The sequence below is a fragment of the Sprattus sprattus genome (assembly GCF_963457725.1).
Source record: "Sprattus sprattus genome assembly, chromosome: 1".
In the NCBI taxonomy this organism is placed as follows: domain Eukaryota; kingdom Metazoa; phylum Chordata; class Actinopteri; order Clupeiformes; family Clupeidae; genus Sprattus; species Sprattus sprattus.
This window is the reverse complement of record NC_137920.1, coordinates 20,137,642-20,158,317: the sequence shown is the minus strand read 5'-3', so window position 1 is coordinate 20,158,317 and position 20,676 is coordinate 20,137,642. Positions and strand designations below refer to the sequence as shown.

Genomic DNA, 20,676 nt, shown 5'->3' with positions numbered 1-20,676 from the left:
CTGGCAGCAGTTTTCAGGGCCAGACATTGCAGTTGCTCAGAACCAGCTGTATGAGCTGGGAGTCGATTAGATCACATTCATGTTCATGTTTTAGAATGATCAAGTCAAATGGCATCAGAAAATGACCATAGAAACATCAGCCTCCCATCCTGAAGGGACCCTGATCACACACACTCACACGATCGCATGCACTGCTAAACCTATAAACATACACAACCCCTTTCTCTTTTTCATTCACACACCCATCAATGTTTCCATGTGTTCATACACAATAATGCATATTATTTTTTCAAGGAAAATAAACAAAATCACTCACAATTTCTCACTCCTGGTTTAATCCTGAACTCTCCTCCATGGTCGTACCTCAAGAAAGAAGGGGAGAATAAAATACAGTAGAGGCGCAAAACAGTGAGTTTAGCATGTGAAATAATTTGTTATCAGTGTATAATTTTAATCAATCAAATCGATACACGCTTTGTAGATTAACAGGGAAAAAACTATGCAATATAAAACAGTAATGTATTTCATAGTCTGGATACACCTGGCATATTTTTCAGGACAGTTGACATAGCTGTACACAGACACACTGGACCCCTTTCAGTTTCCCTATCAACAAATCAGCTCAACCAAGGATCTCCACAGCAATCTAAGACAGCCATGTTATAATGTGGTTCATTAGCTACAGCTCAGTATTCACCACCACCGTCAACACCCACACTAACAGACAAACTACTCATGGCCCATATATTCCTTCCCTCTGCAGCTGGATCATGGACCTCCTCACTAGCAGAACACAATCTGTCTGCATTGGGCCTCTCTGCTCACAGACATGAATCATGAACACTGGCTGCCATGAAGGTTGTGTGCTGAGCCCCCTGCTATATACATTCTTCACACATGACTGCACTGCCACCTATGAGAGCAACTTCATCATCAAGTTTGCTGATGACACCACTGGCATAGGCTTGATCACTGGTGGTGATGACAGGGCACAGGAGTGAGGGGTCAAGCTGAGTGACATGGTGCCATATGAACAATCTTTCCCTCAATGTCAGCAAAACTAAAGAGATGATTGTGGACCCGAGGAGAAGGAACAGAGGATATCAGCACCAACATCATCAGTTACTTCGCATAGACGGGTCAGTAAGTAAGTGGCAGTAAGCTATCTGCAACTAGTCAGACAAAGACTTTAAAGAGCCAGTGAGAAGCGGGGCTGACGGGAGGGAGAGAGAGACAGAGGGGAAGGTGCCGGTAGCTCTGATTGTAAGCCGGAGGGTTTACCCCATTTTCTGTTCATTTGACTACCTTTGTTGTAAGTTTGAAGCCTTAATAAAGAACCTGCCTGTCAGGATCCTGCTCTGTCTGTTTTGTGTTTGCCCTTTTTTGTCACGTGTTTCTTGTGTGTTTTTTTGCCATGTGTTTCCCTGGGTTTGTTTATCAGTGCCATGTGCTTCTTTGTGTCGGTCTGAGCTCCGCCTCCACCTGCCTTCCACCATGTCCTGGTTTTTTCCATCAAGGGGGTTCAACGACGGACTCGTGAATGTCCGCACAGGAGGCCATTTTAAGGACGGAATAGTTCCGGGAGGGATCAGTGGTACGGTAGGTAACGTCAGTGATCTTCACAATCGTTTACACTCATATCTCGCGGAAATCTTGACGGATTTACAAATTACTTGATTTACAAACGTCATTACCTTGGTAATAATTCTTGATGCTTGAACATGTTGAAATGTGCAGCTTTATTGTGTATCACGGCTATTGTGTTTCATTCAATCATTTTACATCAATTGGCGAGGCATAATTGTTCTTTCTTTTCAATACAACTTAAGTTGCACATAATAAAACTGAAGTTGCACATGATTTCCAATCGGGTTGGTTTGTTAAACATCTACATTATGATTTCCACAGGAAATTGCTGACTTTATTGCCAATGAAGATGCCAGAATTTTGTGCAGTCTGTTCTATTGAACGTTCCCTTGAAACGAGATCCCGTGGCATCACCTGTATTTTATTATATCAGTAATATTGCTTTTAAAAAGTTGATAATAAAAGTATACATTTATCTCCTGTTGCCATTCTGTATGCTGAGTTTTAGTAGCCTATTGATTTTACATAAATAGCTTGTGCATGTGTATTTATGGCACCTATCTGAGCGAGCTATTCCGTCTCAAAATGGCCGAATTGTGCGGACATTTGACTCCGTCAGCCAGCAACGCGGGCAACTTATCTAGCCTTTATTATAGATATCTATGTTTTCCATCCCCTACCAAACCTGCCTTGTTAATCACTTAGTTTGTTTCCCTAATTGGTTCCTGCTGTGTCTTGTTAATCAACCTGGTTTTAGTTTACCCGTGTCTTGTTAACTAACCTTGTTTTCAGTTCACCTTTGTCTTGTTAACTAACCTTGGTTTAGTTCACCTGTGTTTTGTTAATTAACCTTGTTTGTAGTTCACCTGTGTCTTGTTAATTAACCTTGTTTGAGTTTGCCTGTGTCTTCACGTCTAGTTCCCCCTCTGTTATTTAAGTTCAGTCTGTCCTGTGTTCCCTGTCGGTTCGTAACGAAATGTTAGTTTTCAGTCCAGTTTGGATGGTAAGCAACTCTGTCTGCTTTTGTAATACTTTTGGCGTTTTTGCAAGGATCTGCTGTGTTTTTTGTGAATAAATCCCAAGTTTGTGAACATCCGGTCTGCGATTGGGTCCTTTCCCTGCTGAATCCTAAAACTGCCTTTGAGGAATTACCTTGTTGCATCTTGCTGAGAGCTGAGCTGCCACATAGTGTGTGTTTGTGTTTGTATGTCACACTCTTCAAGTTTGTGAGACTCAGGAACTGGAAAAGGCCAAAGCGTGAGGATTTAGACACGTCCCCAAAGACCCCATGCCTATCATGTCCCCAACTTACACTTTGAACCAGACCACAGACATACCCTTTATGCTAATTTGTGTATTGTATTGACTTCAACTCAAATGTAAGCTAAAAAAGAGGTCTGTTATATTAAGGTATAACAGTGGTGTTTTCACGGGAAATCTGATGGAATATGCCGATATTCTGTGTAGCATTTCCACCCAGCCCCAACGATATATTTCACTGAGGAGTTGAGTGTAACCTAAAGAGTGTGTGCGTGGAGTAAATTAGCCACCCTTAATGGTGGTGTAGCTTTATCATGTGTTTTGTTCACGCCTGTATTATAATGCCAGTGTTGTGCCTAGCTGAGGGTTGCAGTGGCTGAGTCATATGGGGTCTTTACTTTTGTGTTTCTTTTCCAATATATTGTATTTATTATTTCCAATTGGCCTTTCTGCTAATAGTGTTGTTCTCCTCCCTCTTTGTGGTGCCTGTCTGTGGCTACTGTGCTTAGCCCCTGTATGTGGCGATAGGCCTGGTCTAACCACATACTGTATTTTGCCCAGGGACTGTGTGTGTAACTAAGTGTGTGTGGCTGCTGGGCCTCTAAAATAAAACTGGTAAACTTCAGTTGTGTCTGGTGTTTTGTGTCTCAGAAGGGTCTGAACCTGTACAACATTGAGGTTGCAGTGCCAACAGAAGGAGTGTAAAAACGCTGATGCTATGGGGACCAGAGCCAACTGGATCCACCCACAGCACTGCTGGGAAACTTTGGATGAGACTGACGTCTGGCAGCAGAACTGACTGCCATCAGTCCTGGCTGCAGAATGCTGTTACTGAGAGACGATGAGGGGAATCTAAATGGCTGCTGACTGGTGATACTAGCAGGAAATGTGAACCCATGACTTCCTGGAGTTTAGGAAGAGGAGCATCATGCACATCCATGTAGGAATAGAAAGACGATGCACCTCCAGCAGTCCAGACTTGGTGCTCTTAGTGAAAAAACGTTCCCCATCCGCTACATATGAATCTCCCTCCACACCCCATGAGCCTTGTTGCCCTCAGCAACTGTTTAAAATGTTATACACACCCAGATTAACACCCAGCACTCACCTGCAAGTCTCTAGTTTACAGTTAGGATCATTCAGTCTGTCTGTGAGCTCTTTGACACCTGAGTCTCCTGGGTGATTGTAGCTCAGATCCAGCTGTTTCAGGTAGGAGGGGTTTGATTTGAGGGCAGAGGCCAAGAAAGAACAGCCCTTGTGTGTGATGAGACAACCAGACAGTCTGAAACAAGATATCATTTTTCTTCATTATTAGAGAAGAAACATGCATTAAAATGTATGCAAGGCATTTGCAAATTACTTAATATTGTTAAATTACTATCAACATTAATAAACTGACTCGGTCTGCTTTAAAACAGAGCTGATGATGAATGAAAATTAAAGTTAAGGGATCCATTTTTAGTTTTTTTTTAAAGAAAATCTCAAAATTAACCTATTTTTAGAATCCCTTATTTTTTCTTTCTTCATTTATCTGAGATATTCTATTCAGAACTAAATTATAGTTATTATATTAATGTCCTATTACTCTTCTCACATGCCTCAATGTTTCTTATAATTAGAAGTAGGGTAAGCATATAGCTGTGTGTTCCTAAATGTGCCATTTCTATATGTGTGCCTGTGTGTTTCTCAGTGATTGGGGTGTTTTGGTTATGTCTCATAGGTCATAGGGTTGCTCTAACTCCTGAGTCTGAACCCAGGGATGCCCACGTGATCCGAGCTCTTTGATGGACTCTCCTTTGAACTGATAAAATACTGTACTTAGTCATGTTTGTTGCCTGTCTAGTTAGAGAAGTTGTTGAATCTTTATGTGAAGGCATGCTCTCTCTCCCTGGATGCGCCTTGTTGTTCTTGATTTTACTACCATTCTCTGACTTAGGTCCCTAATCCTGTGTTTTGAAATTCCTAACATATCTTGGCCTCCTTGAGGCACCTCTGTTTCCGAGAAATTTCGATTTATTTCAAACGGGTTAAGGCCAGACATGGCAGGTGAATAGGGTAAACATTTACCAGTTGATTACATACATCATTAAAGAAAGAAATATATTACAAGTTTTTGAATTGTGCATATTTAATTATGCTAATTAGGCTGAATCTCATTAAATATGCACGTTTTTGCACATATTTCCGGTGCAACAATCTTAAACTGTGATAAAGCCAGGACCAAAATTCTTTTTTTATTTTTGTTTATACATCAAATGCCAAAAAATCCTCACATGGATTTTAGGATATCTGCTTTTATGACCTGGGAAATCAAAATATACTATCCATGGCCTTAAAACCCTATTTTCGCCATGATTTCCAGGTAAAATGACCCATACATCTGGCATAAATAAATACATGAGTAGATGTCTTCATAACAATGCCATGTGTGAAACTGTGAAGTGTGGTGTACCTAGGTTCTACATTGGCTGAGAAATGTGCACCTAAAAATGAAAAAACACTCATTTTGAGAAAACCGCATTTAAAGACAACACGTCAGGCACTGAGCGAATCACGTTAGCAGAAAAGCGCCGTCAGCCAATGAATCGACTTTAAAGTCAGAATTGGTTGCTGTAAAGAAAGGAAATGCCCATATGTGGATTACACAGCCTTCTGGTCGAGGCTCAGAGCTTTAAAATCATACCAGACATGACAGATGTCGTGTAAAAAGACGAAACGCTGAACGCGGTCGAAGGAAGAATTCTTGATAAATTTAGGAGAAAATGGATGCCGCGGCTGAACTAAATGCAGTGAAACAGACACATAAATGTGTCATTTTGACGTTTTCTTTATGGTAGTATGAAAGATAAAAAGTTAACTGTCTAAGGTCTATATCCCTCGTCCGGGATATTTTTATTTTTTTGTCAAAAAAAATGTTAAGCTCCGCGAGTTTTCGTCTTAGAGACATAAAAAGAACAACCACGGAAACATTGAACCCTTTTGTTTCATAATATATACAGTTCAAAATTTTAAAATAAATAAGCACTTTGTCAGGGGAATAGAACTGATGTGTTGCACTTTCTAGTATCTGAGTGGGGTTTCTGCTGCTAAGGACCCACCCATTAGCAAATGACAGCTATTCATATTATAAGGAGATGGTGATTCAGTGATCTCCATTGGGTCATGGTATGGCAAGATTCACTCCGGGGGTTTTGGGCCACCAAGTCATTCTAGGGCCATTAGGATTTGGCCTTTGTCTTTGCGAGAGGTGTCACAGGTTTGTTCACACCAACTCATCAATATGCATTTGTAGGGGCACAGATTTAGGAATGGCACAGGACACTCTGAAATTATAAATATGTGGTAGTGAAACAAGACATACTTTCTGAGTGCTAAACTAACATGTGTTTAGCCAACACCTATGTTTACAAGGCTCAGAAATAAAAAGTCTTGTGAATAAATCTTTACAATGTGTTTTTGTACAAAGTCTGAGCACCTCTGAAACAAGGGTATGTTTACATTTGATTTAAATTAAACTATTTTTGACTACATTCCTTTTACTTACATGATATTATTGCTGATGTCTTCTAGAATAGAATCATATATTCCATTTGTGCATCAATGTTTTTAGTTAAGCAAAATGTACAAAAACATCAAGGCATGTCAGACAACTTAGAAAAGTCTAAAAGGCCTTGGACCTTAGAGTGTTAAAGAGGCAAACTAGCCCAAAATCTCAAATTTGACCAGGGCATAACAAAAATCGATATTTCACCTGCCGTGTTTTGCATTAGTAGATTTATTTTTGGGCTTTTCATGCCTTTAATTGTATAGGCCAGCGAAGTGTATGACAGGAAGAGAGGCCGAGAAGAGATGGGTAGAGGACCGGGAAACGACATCAGGCCAGACTTGAACCTGTGTCCCCACGGGCAATGAAGCCCGTAAATGGGGGGCTTGTCGGCTTGCGCCACAGTGCCCCCCGGGTTAATAGACTTTTAATACAAACAATACAAATGGGACCCTTTGTATCAGTTCTTTTTAAACACTACAAATGTTCTTACAGTGAAGAATGAAAATAAATCATGAAAACCGATTCAATGTTTTTCGGCTGGCTCAGAGATTATAGAAGTGCAAAATGTTGGTATCCAAGTCCAAAACAATTCTGACCTATACTGGTTGACTGGACATACCATGGTTCAAAGTAATAATAATTATCCCCTGAAGAAATATCACTTTGAGAACCACTCTGAAACAATTTACTGACCATCTACACCCAAGCATTGGATAATCTGTGTCAAACCTTCATTACACCATTACATCTATGTAGTGTACCAGAAGACATTGATATGTGGCAGGAGTGTTCCTTCACTTTCTCCAAAATGCAGATGGTTTTGTACAGACAGAACAGATCTTACCCAGCAAACTTATCTAGCACATGCATCAAAAGCTCCAATCAGGAGTGATACTAGATATTAGAATGAAAGTCAAATACCAACCTTAATGTCTGTAGTTTACAGTGAGGGCTACTTAGTCCTCCAGAGAGAAGCTGAATACCAGAATCATTCAGGTCATTGTTTGTGAGGTCCAGTTCTGTCAGGGACGCCGATGACTGCAGAACACAGGCTACAACCTTACAGGATTCCTCTGTTAGCTTACAATCTTTAAGTCTGCGTAGAGTGAGAGGTAAAGAGACAGAGAGTAAAACATGTCATGGCAAGTTTAGAATGATACAGACATTGACACTTTAACCATCAAATAAGGATCCAAATGAACTGAAACAGTGCATGGACAGCAAACTAATCTAGCACATTTCTATGCTTTGTAAACTGTGGGGTTGTGCACTTTCATTAAAGGTCTATATGCTGAATTGGCTCTAACTCCGGATGCAGGGTGGCCCATGTGATCTGAGCTCTGTGATGTATACTCCTCCCCTTTCAACTGATAAAATATTTAGTCATGTTTGTTCCCTGTGTAGTTAGAGAAGCAATGCTTCTTTATGTGCCATGCATCTTTATGTGAAGGCATGCGCTCTCTCCCTTGATGCGCCTCAATGTTTCAGATTTTTCTACCATTGCCTGACTGAGGTCTCCATTCTTGTGGTATGAAATTAATAACATATCTTGGCCTCCTTGGCCTCCTTGGGGAACCTCTCTGTCTGAAAAATTTCAATTGATTTTGAAACGGATTAACAGACATTTACTTCAAACAATACAAATGGGACCCTTTGTCTCAGTTCTACTTGAACACTGCAAATGTCTTGATAGGCAGCGATTATACAACACAACAATTCTGACCCCACTGATTGACTGTCAATCCATATCTTGGGTCAAAGTTATTAAATAACCAATGACATCTAATTACTTCATATGCCTGCTGACATTTTACTGAGGTTCAACCATTTGTGTCATTAGGTTGCCACCCTTTTGTTAGTGTATTGCTCCATGTTGTGAGAATCAGGAACTAAATAAGGATCAACTGCGTGAATTCTGACCAATCATTTCCACTCTCTTCATGTCCATATACTGTTAAAAGTTTTTTTTTTAGTCTGAAACTTATTTTTTCAATTTTGGTATACATTTTCTCATGTTTCAATGTTCACAGGCTTTTAGTCACTCTTTATTTTCTCTTTTTTTCTTTCCTCTGGCAGGTGGGACTGCAATTTGAGCAGTTCCTGAGAGAAGTGGAGAAAGCAAAAGGGGAGGAAGGAGTGTAACAACACTGTTGCTATGGGCACCAGAGCCAATTGGATCCACCCACAGAACTCCTGGGAAGTTTTGGTTGAGACAGACGTCTCTGACAGCATCACTGATTGCCATCAGGCTGCAGCATGTTGTGACTGAGAGAAGATGAGGGGACTAGAAGTGGTTGCAAATTGTGATATCAGCAGAACATTTGCAACCATGACTTCTTGGAGTTTAGGAAAAGGAGCAGCATGCAAATCAATGTAAGAATAGAAAGAAGATGCACCCCAGACTAAGGGTACATCCACTCTTATACATTTTAGTTTCAAAACAGTTATTATTTTTACGCCTGGCGCCTGCTCTACACTGCTGAGTGATAGAGAAACTTGGACTTTAATCATGTATGTACTAATGTATGTGTGTTAACTCTTTGGTGACGGTCCATTCAAATTTCGGTCACTCATGACTGGTCACGTATCTGGTTACATTCGTGTTCTATTTCACTCAATCTTCTTCCCATGGTACTGAAAATGTTGTTTACAGTTGTCCAATCACAAGGATGTATTTTATTTGAGTACCCAATCTCAAATACCATTGGTTTAGAGACGTTTTACCGGAAAAAATAATTGACGGCGCTTCATTTCAAACATGGCGTTTTCAAGCAAAGTGTATACGCTCGATCAAGCGGTTCAGCTTTGTTTACAAACGGACAATGAAGAGGATAACGATGCAGATAGTTCAACTGGTAGGATGAGCAGTGGAGAAGAGTAAGAACTTGACAATCTGTTAATGAATGATTGTGATCTGATCAAGAATTGAGGTGAGATGCGTCTATGTTGACTTCTGAACGACACGCTGTTTATCCTTACATTACAATTTCCGCTTTTTTGCGCCATCAATATATACATAATTTTTATTAATACTAAACGTTTGAACATTATATTATTATTTGGAAGGGGTTATTGGAAGTTATTAGACGTTTTCTTGAAATAACCGATGTGTTTCCAGTGTTTTGGTTCCACGTGGAATGACGTGTCATTCATGCATTCGTTCGTGTCATATGTCCCGCATTTAGATCGCGATACAAATTATTTTATACAATGCTATCACTTCTGTCTCATAGTTCTTTTGTTTTGTATCTTGATCAACCAAAATAAATGCTTATATATTTCTATGCTTGCATTTGTGTTGTTATTTCTCGTAATAGCTTTGTAGTTTTCAAGTTTGGCACAGTAAGGGCTACCACAAATAGGTCACTCTTGACCTTCCATGCCATGTTTGTTTATTGAAGTAACCTGATCAAATAATTGTTGTTCATGTTGTTCAAATGTTCTATAGTGACATGTTTTATATCTATTTAGGCAAATACATTGTCGTTTCAACAAGATACAGAAAATATATTTTTTTGGGAAAAAATTATGTTTTTTTCTAAATAAATATGTTTTTCCGGTTTTTTCAGCAACCTATAGATGCATGAAAGGAGATGAAGATTTTCTCAAATTGACTCCAAACTTGGCAGGAAGATTCCTTACAATATATACTAAAACTTAGCGTTTGCACAATTGCAGTAATTTAAACATGATGGCAACCACAGCAGATTACACCTACATTTTGTGTTTTATTTCAGAAATATCGCCGCATAAATTAGCATAAATTATGTATTAATAATTTAAATTGAGAGAATTATTTTTCAAAATCTATTCTAAATTGATTCTACATTCATCACCCTTTAAAATGAATCATAATATATGGTGTTATGTTCAATATTTGCAGAGATATCCAAGATTTACAAAAAGTCACTAAAAATTGTCAATTTTGGGGCAGTCACCAAAGAGTTAATCAAATGCCTTTGTGAGCTGATTGTTTGATGCCTTTGCATTACTTTTATGTTTTTTCGGTACTAAAACATGGCTTTTTTGTGTTCCTGTGTAACTTTTATTCTTATGTGCGGACACCTCTGACTATACAGAGGGGAGTTACAGTGAGAGCCAGTCTTCTGTCCTACATCCAGACGAGCTGAATGCCTTTTACGCTCGCTTTGAGAGGGACAGTGACCCCCCTGCAGTGGAGTTACCTGAAGACCTATCCAGTGGTGTGCCTACATTAACTGTAGCTGAGGTGAGGCACTGCTTCAAAAAGATCAACCCTTGCAAGGCACCGGGCCCAGATGGCATATCAAGTAGGGCCCTTAGGGGTTGCGCTGACCAGCTAGCCGGGGTCTTCAGCGACATCTTTAACCTCTCCCTAAGCATGTCTGTACTTCCCACCTGCTTCAAAAGGACCACCATCATCCCTGTGCCCAAGACAACCAAGGCCATCTGCATGAATGACTATCGCCCTGTAGCACTGACCTCTGTCATAATGAAGTGCTTTGAGCGGCTAGTTAAATCCTTCATCTGCTCCTCACTGTCTCCCTCCCTGGACACTATGCAGTTTTCATACCAGTCCAATAGGTCTACTGACGATGCCATCGCCCTGACTATGCACACCGCCCTCTCCCAACTGGACAAAGGGAATACATACGTAAGAATGCTTTTCATTGACTACAGTTCCGCATTTAACACCATCATCCCCTCCAGACTCTTCTCTAAGCACCTCCCTATGCAGGTGGATCTTTGACTTTCTGACGGGGATGCCACAGGTGGTGAGAATCGGTGACCGCACCTCCTCCACAGTAATCACCAACACAGGCACCCCCCATGGCTGTGTGCTCAGCCCCCTCCTGTTCTGCTTGTTCATGCATGACTGTGCGGCTACGCACAGTTCAAATCTCATCGTGAAGTTTGTGAAGCCTTTTCTTTCTCAGGACACTGAAGAGGTTTGATATGGAATCAGTCATCCTCACTAACTTTTACAGGTGTACTATAGAGAGCATCTTGACTGGTTGCATCACAGTGTGGTACGGGAGCTGCACAGCCAAGGACCGTAAGGCCCTACGCAGTGTGGTCAGGTCTGCGGAGTTTATCATAGGCAGGGAGCTCCCAGCCCTTTACATCTTCCATACACAATGCATCAGGAAAGCTGGCAGGATCCTTAAAGACTGCTACCATCCATCCTATAAAATATTTTCCCCTTTGCCATCTGGTAGGCGTTACCGAAGTATTCAATTTCGCACCAGTAGATTGGAGAGCAGTTTCTTTCCAAGGGCCATCAGGCTTTTAAATGGACAGTGATACAGTCTTGCACCTTTCACTTTACATGTTACAGTTTTCCATTGTTTGCACTACAGTAATATTGCACTACCTGATACCAGGCACATTTGATTTGTCTTTAGGTTATTATAGGTATATTAGGTTAGTTTAGGTTACTTTATGTGTATTATATGTTTAGCAGATGGCGAAGCTGTGAAGCCACCTATTGGTTTTCTATTCATTATTATTACGCATCATCTTCTTCTGCCATGGGAGTCTATGGCAGCCCCTAGAACTGCATGGTCAAAAGTTGTGAAATTTGGCACACTTATTTGGACCAGTCCCCTCATAAATTTCACCTAGTTTCATGTCTCCCACTCCAACCCTCAAGCGCCACCAATGGGTCAAAGTTGAAGATGTTTTTACACATGTTACTTTTGAACAATATGCCACATTTTCCACAATGAGGTATCGTTGGATTCCCAGGATCAAGACGAGTTCAACGCACTCTATTACATCATAAACAGTTTTATAGATTTTCTGCTAATTCCAATGTTAAAGAAAAGCATTTTTTCGCAACTGCTCCTACAATTCTTGTAGAATTTTCTTCAAAAATTGCCACACATGATCTTCAGACCAAGCCTCACAAAAGTTATCCCCTGGCGTATTGATTTTCGCAACCGTTTGTTAGTTACAGTCAATCAAATTGATGTGGCAAAATTGATGTGGCTGCCATTTTGAATGAATGAAAATAATGTTTTTGGTGAATATCAAATATTCACCAAATTTGGCACAGATTATCTTCAGACCACAATCACCTCGACTTGTCAAAAGGACTGAATTACAGCTGTTTAAACTTGGTCCAAATTTGACAACCATTGCCACAGGAAAAAACACTCCTATTTTGACACAGTAACTGAACTCTGAATTTTCCATCACCTACAATAGCTCACTAGGTAAGTGAGTTGGTGATAAGTGTCCTGTTGTTGGTAGCCTTATCGGTTCGAACCCAGCCTCTCCTGAGTATATCAAAAGTCTCTTCTGAGTGTATCGAAGGCTTCTTCTAGGTCATCGGACCTGCTTGGCAACCACATCGCTGCTTGCAGCTATATTTATTTTGTAGATTTATTATATGTTTATTATATGTGGAATTTATGTTCAGAGTACTTTTTATGTTATGTATTTTATGTTATTCTATGGTAGGTTGTTGTGAGGTGTCTTGTCCTAATAATTTCAATGCCCAGTCTGACTCTGTTTTTCTGTGTATATGACAAATAAATACTTGAACTTGAACCTCTTTCTCTGTACAAGTGCTTAAAATGCTACCTTTTGTCTGTGTGTGAGTAAAAGAAGGGCTGATGGGAAGAACTACGTATAAATCCTTCTTTTATGCATTGCTGATGCAATACAGTATGTTGCAAAAAGAATGGCAAGATGACCTAGGATGTGGGAGACCCACCACTAAGTTATCTCTAGTGCTTTTGGTAACAGAGAACACTAGCTTCATACTATATTAACCTGGTGTGATGTGTTTAACTTTGCTTCTCTCTCATCTGCTGCAGTCTAGAAGTGAGCCTTTGCCTCTCTCTTGTCTGCCAGGACATGAGACATGAGTGAGTCTGATATGCATATTGAATAAAATTATACTCTGTTGAGGTAAACTTGAGTGTGAATTTTGGTGAACACTGGGTCTTTTTAGTCACAGCACTTTTGGAAACGATGACGCAGCCACCCACGTTCGATTCCTGAATGAGCCTTAGTCACAACACATCCTTCCCTGATTTGACACGCTTATATCATGTGACCCTTTTCCTGAGGAAAACAACAGTATCAGCCTCAACCACCAGTGGCAAATGCAACATGGATAACGAATTACAAGTGTAGCTGATCTTTGTCTTTTGCTAGAAGCTGTTGTGCAGTTGAAATCTGTGTTTCATAATGCTACAACTGCCTACATGCCCAGGAGGAGAGCTATTATTTAAGCGATCTGCAACAATGCCTGTGTCCATGGTAATCAACCCTACATAGAGCACATGCCCAGTGTACGTAAATGGTCATGTGATATGCATGTTAGTATCGATCTTATGTGCCGTGGTTCTGCCTAAGGTTTCTTCCTGCCTCACAGGGAGTTTTTCCTTGCCCCTGTTGCCATTGTGCATGCACTAAGGGGGTTTAGGCTCTGGGCTCTGTTAAGCGCCTAGAGGCAATTGTATTGTTATGGCGCTATACAAATAGAATTTAATTGAATTGAATTGAATAACTGACCTCACTGTCTCCAGCTTGCATTGTGGATATCTTAGTCCCGCACAGAGCAGCTCCATTCCTTCATCCTGCAGGTAATTGACACTCATATCCAGTTCTCTCAGATGGCAAGGTGTCCCTTTCAGTACGGATGCCATCATTTCACAGCTTGCTTTGGAGAGGTGACACTGATTAAGCCTGTTTAAAAAATATTAAATATATATGTAATAATATATATGTGCACATTTGATAGAAACTGATTTAGCCTGTTTGGAAATGAAGATTTAACATCATATTGTCGAGGTATCTCAGTTACATATACAACTCTAATGCTTTTATTCATGTTTACACAGTTAAACAACACAATGCATTTTTATACGCATCTCTCTCATCCAGTTTGTCAGAATACATTTCCAAAAGGGTCCCAACTTGTATCATTGTTGTTAACCAGGCTTTAACCCCTTGGTGCCGCTCCGTGTTAATATCGTTCTTATTCGAACGATGACGTTTTGGTGCCATGACAACGGAAAATAACATATTTTTGCAAAACATTTTTTTTACAGAACCTCAAGACCCATCCAATCATATTGCTTTTAAAATCCATTTTATTGATTGGCTAGTCCCACAGAGCTCGTCAAATCAAGCTACGCGAGTGACATGACTGAGGTTAGATAAAACAAACATGGCGTCCGCGAGTATGCGACACCTCAGAGAGAAACAGGGATTTTCAGCACAAGAAAAAGCAGCATTTCTAATGAATGATGAGTGGCCAAGAAACTAATGTACAGAGTGGTCCTGGATGGATTTCTAGTGGAGTAAAAGTTTGAATTTTTACCGAGGATTGGAAGAAGAAACCGCCGGAGAAAAGTACTCCGACTGCGTTTCTATCACAAGGTACATTTCATCATACACACACCCAACAAGTAGTCACTGAAATGCATGCAAGCTTTCCTCATTTGTTTCTCGGAGTAAATAATTAACTTTATCAAACCTTTGTATTTAGTATTGTGTTCGGCTATCAATTTGGCTAGATTTATAAGAAATTTGTTAGGGCGAACATTCACATGTGATTCGTTTACCGCAAAGTACCGCTGACGCAAACGCACCTTGTGCTAATAGCAAACAACATGTTACTGGGTTTACATTTTAGCATTTGAAAGGCATAAGCAAGCAGGGACTTACAAGGCATTTAGAAGAAAAGATAAAGGAGCATTTATTTTCCTTTCAAGATATTTTTTTTACCTAATTCATGACAAAAATTTGACTGTTACTTATGGTTTTTGTGTAGTTCTGTAAATATTTCGTTGTTGATTTGAGACCTCAAGGTTTTGTGTGCTTGTTATTTCAGCACTGTACAACAATTAATAATAACTTGTATATATATATATATGTGTGTGTGTAAATGAAGAATAGAAAAATGATCTGTTCCTTTTTCTGATCTGAATTGATTTTCAGCTTAGGTAATGGAATATTAGCCACGAGGAGAGCAGCGATGATGGTGCTCCTGAAAATCCGCCAGCCAACCCAAGACCAGCGAGAGGGAGAGGTGTGAGACCAAGAGGGAAAGGGCCAAGAGGCCTACAAGCCAGGATAGTTGGACCTTTTAATATATTGACAAATTCCAGATCTGGGCTTTTATCTTTCAATGGACACATTTTGAAAGGGCTGATGCAGAGCTTTGCAGCGCTCTTTGAAATGGTCAAGGAAAGTTCTGACTTCTCTGAGCTTATGATTTCCATCCTAAGCACTGGGGTCTACCTCATGTAACATGGCCATAAGGGCTTGAGGGTGAATGTTTGGCACCCTGTAGCCAGGCCAGGTGAGTTGACTATGCTCTCTGTTTGCTACAAATTATGTGAGATTTGGGATGGCTTCCCGTGAGGTCATCTGAGGCGTGGCCGTAAAACTGTATGAGGGACCCCCAGGTAGGTTGAACCCTGTGTAAGGGGCCCCGTAGATGGGTAAAGCACATGTGTGTGTGTGTGTATGGAGGTGGGGGGGCACTCTCGATGGGAGAAGTACTCTTGGTGGATGCGCGAGGAATGCCTATGTGCATGAAGCACAAGGGTGCACTTCCCGAAGTGGAGGGTAGTGTGACGGAGTGCTGCACTACAGATGAGTATAGTGCTCTTACTCTGACTATGGAGCCTGGCTCATTGGTATGGCAGTCAGAGTGCATGTTGGCACCCTGTAGACCTAGGTTCAAATCTATGCTTGGGGTAACGCAATCTCCCATATTTGATCACACAGAATTATACTGGAATTTTGAAATGTACATAATGTGGAGGACGCCAGATATTGGGCTGTAACATTTGAGGTTTTGCTCAGATCAAGCTGAAATTTTAGAGTGATATGGCTGATTGATTATGCTTTGATTTGACACTGAATTCTTTTAATACAAATGTATACTTTGCTCTTCAGATGAGAAATTGTATATAATGTATGCGCATAATTAATACAATTTTGCATAATGCTATTTTTAATAAACAAATATATTTTAAAAATGAAAAAACTGTGTGCTGTGTTGTACTCCATACTTTTCAATTTAAAATGATGTGTCACACATTAATATATGTTACAAACTGTTCTTACACCACTGCTTTAATTGAAAGCACCCTAAATCGGTCATTTTAGGTGCTGGCAACAAAGGGTTAATCCAAGAACCCAGCAAAAACTCACCAAACTCTCCGAGAGACTTTCACAACAGGAAGCAGTCTGCAGAGCCCCTCCTCTGATCTCAGGTATTTCTTTAGATCAAACTCATCCAAGTCTTTAGCTGACATCAGCAGTAGATAAGCCAAAGCTGAACACTGGGCTGTAGTCAGGTTCTTCTCCTCATCTGCCGAGTTTCTGTACCTGATTATCATTTTAAACACAATATTCATAATCTTAGTGATACTTAAAAAGCCTCTTATTTAAAAAGTGAATGCTCCTCTCTACTTTCAAAACAAAGTCCAGATGAAAAGAGCAATACAAATGATAAAAATCAGCAGTAAATAGCATCAATATCGACAAACATCAATTTCCTACGGATAAAAAACATTCTGATGATTGTTGTGGACACTAAGATAATGAATTTGAGGACTATTCCTTTACCTGGGGAATATAATTGCACACACTGCATGATTTCAATGGATTTATGATTATTTTCCTTACCACAAACAGTCACAGTATATATAGGAAACCCCAATATGTTTACAACAGTGAACCACCCCCTCCCCCCCCTCCCAATAACTGAGCCCTGCTTATTAGTATGTTTCAATAACAAATATATGACACTGGTATGTTGACATCATACTCTACTAATTGTACTATTTATGAAATGGTCTGTATTAATTACCTGTTGATCTCGTCAACCAGTGAGTTGTCCCCTATCTCATTCAAACAGTGGAAGATGTTGATGACTCGTTCTGGTGAGATATCTTCCTTGATCTTCCTTTTCATGTATCGAGCTATGTTCTCAATGCTTACTTCTCTGACAGCTAATTGTGGCAGCATCACATTCAGGGGGGGCCTATGCTGCACCTGCCTCTGTGCCAGGCCGAGAAGGAAACGGATAAACAGATCCAAATGTCCGTTCCGGCTCTGCAGTGACTTATCCACTGCCATCTTGAAAAGGTTGTATCTTGAGTGTGAAAGCAGCCAGCTGATCTTTTCCCACCATGTCTGTGAGAGGCAATTTACCCCATGAGATGCATTTTCAAGGACATAAAGAGCTGCCAAGAATTCCTGTACACTGAGGTGCACAAAGCTGAAGATGTCCACTCCAGCTTCACTGTCCACATTGAAGAGCTGTGTACAAACACCAGCCTGCAGTGCTCCACAATCTACATCAATGTCACACTCTTTCAAGTCCTTCTTATAGAAGATCAGGCTGCCTTTCTCCAGATTTTTGAATGCCAGTTTCCCAAGTTTAACAAGGAGCTGCCCTTTTCCCTCTGCACTCATCTTCTTGTTTTCTGGGTATCTGTCATTCATTATTTTTATCTGAGAGACACAATACAGTGTGTACAAACCCGTCAATGTTTTGACTGATTCTTCTTTGCTTTGATCTTCCAGTATTGTGTCCATTACATTGGCTATAATATGACAGAATACTGGTATGTGACACATGAGGTCGAGGCTTCTATTCTTGTTGATATGATCAACGACTTCCTTGGCCCTCTCTGGATTCTTTATGTTGTTTTGAAAGAACTCAATTTTCTGGAGGTCATTGAATCCTTGAATCTCTGTCACCAAGTTGAAGCAGCCTTCTGGGATCAAACTGGCTGCTGCTGGTCTGGTTGTAACCCAGAGGAGTGCAGAGGACACTAGTGTACCTTTAATGAGACTTGTTATGAGCATGTCTACTGATGACTCTGCTTCAAGCTTAGAAATCCAGTTGTCAAAGTCCAGATTGAGTCTACTTTCATCCAAACCATCAAGGACAAAAAGAATTTTGCATTTACTCAATCCAAGGAAGTTTTTCAGATCTTCCAGATTAGGGTAGAATATCTGAAGAAGATCAAGAAGGGTGTACTTATCTTTCTTCAAGTTCAACTCCCGAAATAGAAGCACAAAAACCAAGTCTATATCTTGACCTGCTTTTCCTTCAACCCAGTCCCTGACAAACTTCTGCACTGCAAAAGTTTTCCCCACGCCAGCAATTCCAAATGTCAAAACTTTTGTCTTGTTTCTGAACAAGTCTTCCAACTTGATTTTCTTATATTCAGAGCTTAGTCCTCTCCTAATCTCGCTAGTATTAATTGTCGACACTTCATGTGTACTGATGGCCCCACCTGTGCAGCCCTCTACAATGTCAAGCTCAGTGTAGATATCTTGTACTCTGTAGCACTGTAGCGCATCAGCAGGAAACCTTTTTTTCAGTTGCTCCTGAAGATTCAGTTTCAGTGATGATTTCCTCTTTTTAACCTCCTCTGCTGCATTTGAATCTTAAGACAACAACAGTCAGATATAAAATGGTGAAATGGGGAAATAATTGGCTGCTTATAGTACATACTGCATGATACCTTCATATGATATTCACATTGTAGCTTTGTATGCATCATCAATGTAGCATGTTATTTCCATCTTTCTCTGGTTATTTCTGTAGTTATTTTTGTGTCATTGTTAATGATAACATGTTGCATTGACAATCTTCCTTTTTACTTAACTCTACATATCAGTGTATCAATCTCCAAGTCTGACATATACATTCACCAAGGTTGATATTCTTTCATATGTGAAATGCAAAACTATCAGTTCCAGTCAAGGTTCAATACAAGTGCATAATGACCAATACATATGAAACCCAACAATTGTAAGTAAAGCAATACTGTATACATGCCAAAAAAACATTTAGCAAACATAGGGACCAATGCATTTGTACAAAACCATAACTGACATATTTCCTGAACAGCACCCCATCCATAGTGGTACCATTTTTGTATCAGCAATAAAGGACACGTGACACAACTGTTGATCTATCTTCACTGACTTAAGCTCTGATGCTTCATTAGATTGTAGCCACCCCCTCAACAACCTGCGTTTCTATTGAAAAACAATATGCCACTGGATCTAAATGTAAAATTGCAGAGATTTGGGTTCTTACCCCCTCCTTGTTGTGGCATGGGTGATGTCCCTCCAGAGTGGGTGGTATCCAATTTGATCCCACCATCCCCTCTGACCTGCTGGCCTCCCACTTAGAGAGGGTTGGGGGGGGGGGGGTCATAGCAGATAGCAAAGGGAGAGGGGGCAGATAGCAAAGAGAGAGATGGAGAGTGAGGGAAAGTGAGATAGGGAGAAAGAAAGAGGAGAAAAATAAATGGAAAGTGAGGTTGGGGGGGGGGGGGGGGGGGGTCATAGAGTGCGTGTGAGAGATGAAAGAGAAAGATACAGAGGGAACGAAGCGACATATAGATACCCAGTCAGACAGAGGTGAAAGACAGAAACGGGAGTGAATGAGAAAAAAAGAGGTGACAAAGAAAAGTAGGAGAAAGAGATGAAATGACACAGATAGACTCACAGAGAAAAAAAGCAGAGAGAAAGTCAAAGAGAGAGAGAGAGAGAGAGAGAGAGAGAGATACGATAAATACATGTGCCTACATAAGCAGGCACCTCATCAGAGACTGTGAACTACACACTTACATTCTTTTAGATGTCTCTCCAAGTCCTTTGCCTTCTGGTTGAGGGTCATCTTCTTCAAGATGGTCACCATGATGTCCCCAGCTCCTGTGGTGTACACCTGTACCATCAAGTCCACAGTGTCATCTGAGTCTGCCTTCTCCAGCTTTCCCCATGCAATTTGGCCCTGGTCCCGAAGGTAGTGCTTAAACCTCTTAAAATCGGCCCCTGTGAGGTTGTCCAGAGTGTTCCTCAGCACTTCCCTCAGGGATGAGGCCATTGTGGGGTCTGGATATAAGTCAACTACGAACTGGATGCTTGGGGTCAGGCTGGACCAGCTTTCAAATAGACCAGATGTTGGGGGATAGTTCATGTTAAAAATGAAAAAAATATATATTGTTAAAAGCATAATTGAATTTTCACAATGAAATAATACTTTCTCTATTTGTATGTGTGTTGATAGTACTTAATTTTAAAACCATATATTGAAAGACTCAGTCATGGATTTGTCAGTCATTTCCAGGTTTAATCTTGAAACAATGGCGGCCAAACATTGTTGAGACAGAGGTTGAAAATCCACACTGCTTCTCAGCATTTCACCTCAGCATAATTTGCCTGTCTCTTAAAGGACACGGTCTTATATACATAATGTTTAGGGGTGTAACCACCTAGTCAAATAGGCCCTGGCTGCAGACTCT

At 40.4% G+C, this 20,676-nt stretch overlaps 1 protein-coding gene across 1 annotated transcript in view; it reads right to left on the bottom strand.

Moving 5' to 3' along the window:
- LOC308368370 (NLR family CARD domain-containing protein 3-like) overlaps positions 1-20,258 on the bottom strand; it is a gene marked incomplete at both ends in the record, with an annotated part of 23,092 nt that extends 2,834 nt beyond the window's left edge. The window contains 6 exons of the mRNA XM_080842542.1: positions 317-363; positions 3,956-4,129; positions 13,901-14,074; positions 16,556-16,732; positions 17,217-18,807; positions 20,003-20,258. Of these exons, the coding sequence (XP_080698668.1) occupies positions 317-363; positions 3,956-4,129; positions 13,901-14,074; positions 16,556-16,732; positions 17,217-18,807; positions 20,003-20,258 (2,419 nt within the window). The remainder of the gene's footprint in view (positions 1-316; positions 364-3,955; positions 4,130-13,900; positions 14,075-16,555; positions 16,733-17,216; positions 18,808-20,002) is intronic.
- Between the last annotated feature and the right edge of the window lie 418 nt (positions 20,259-20,676).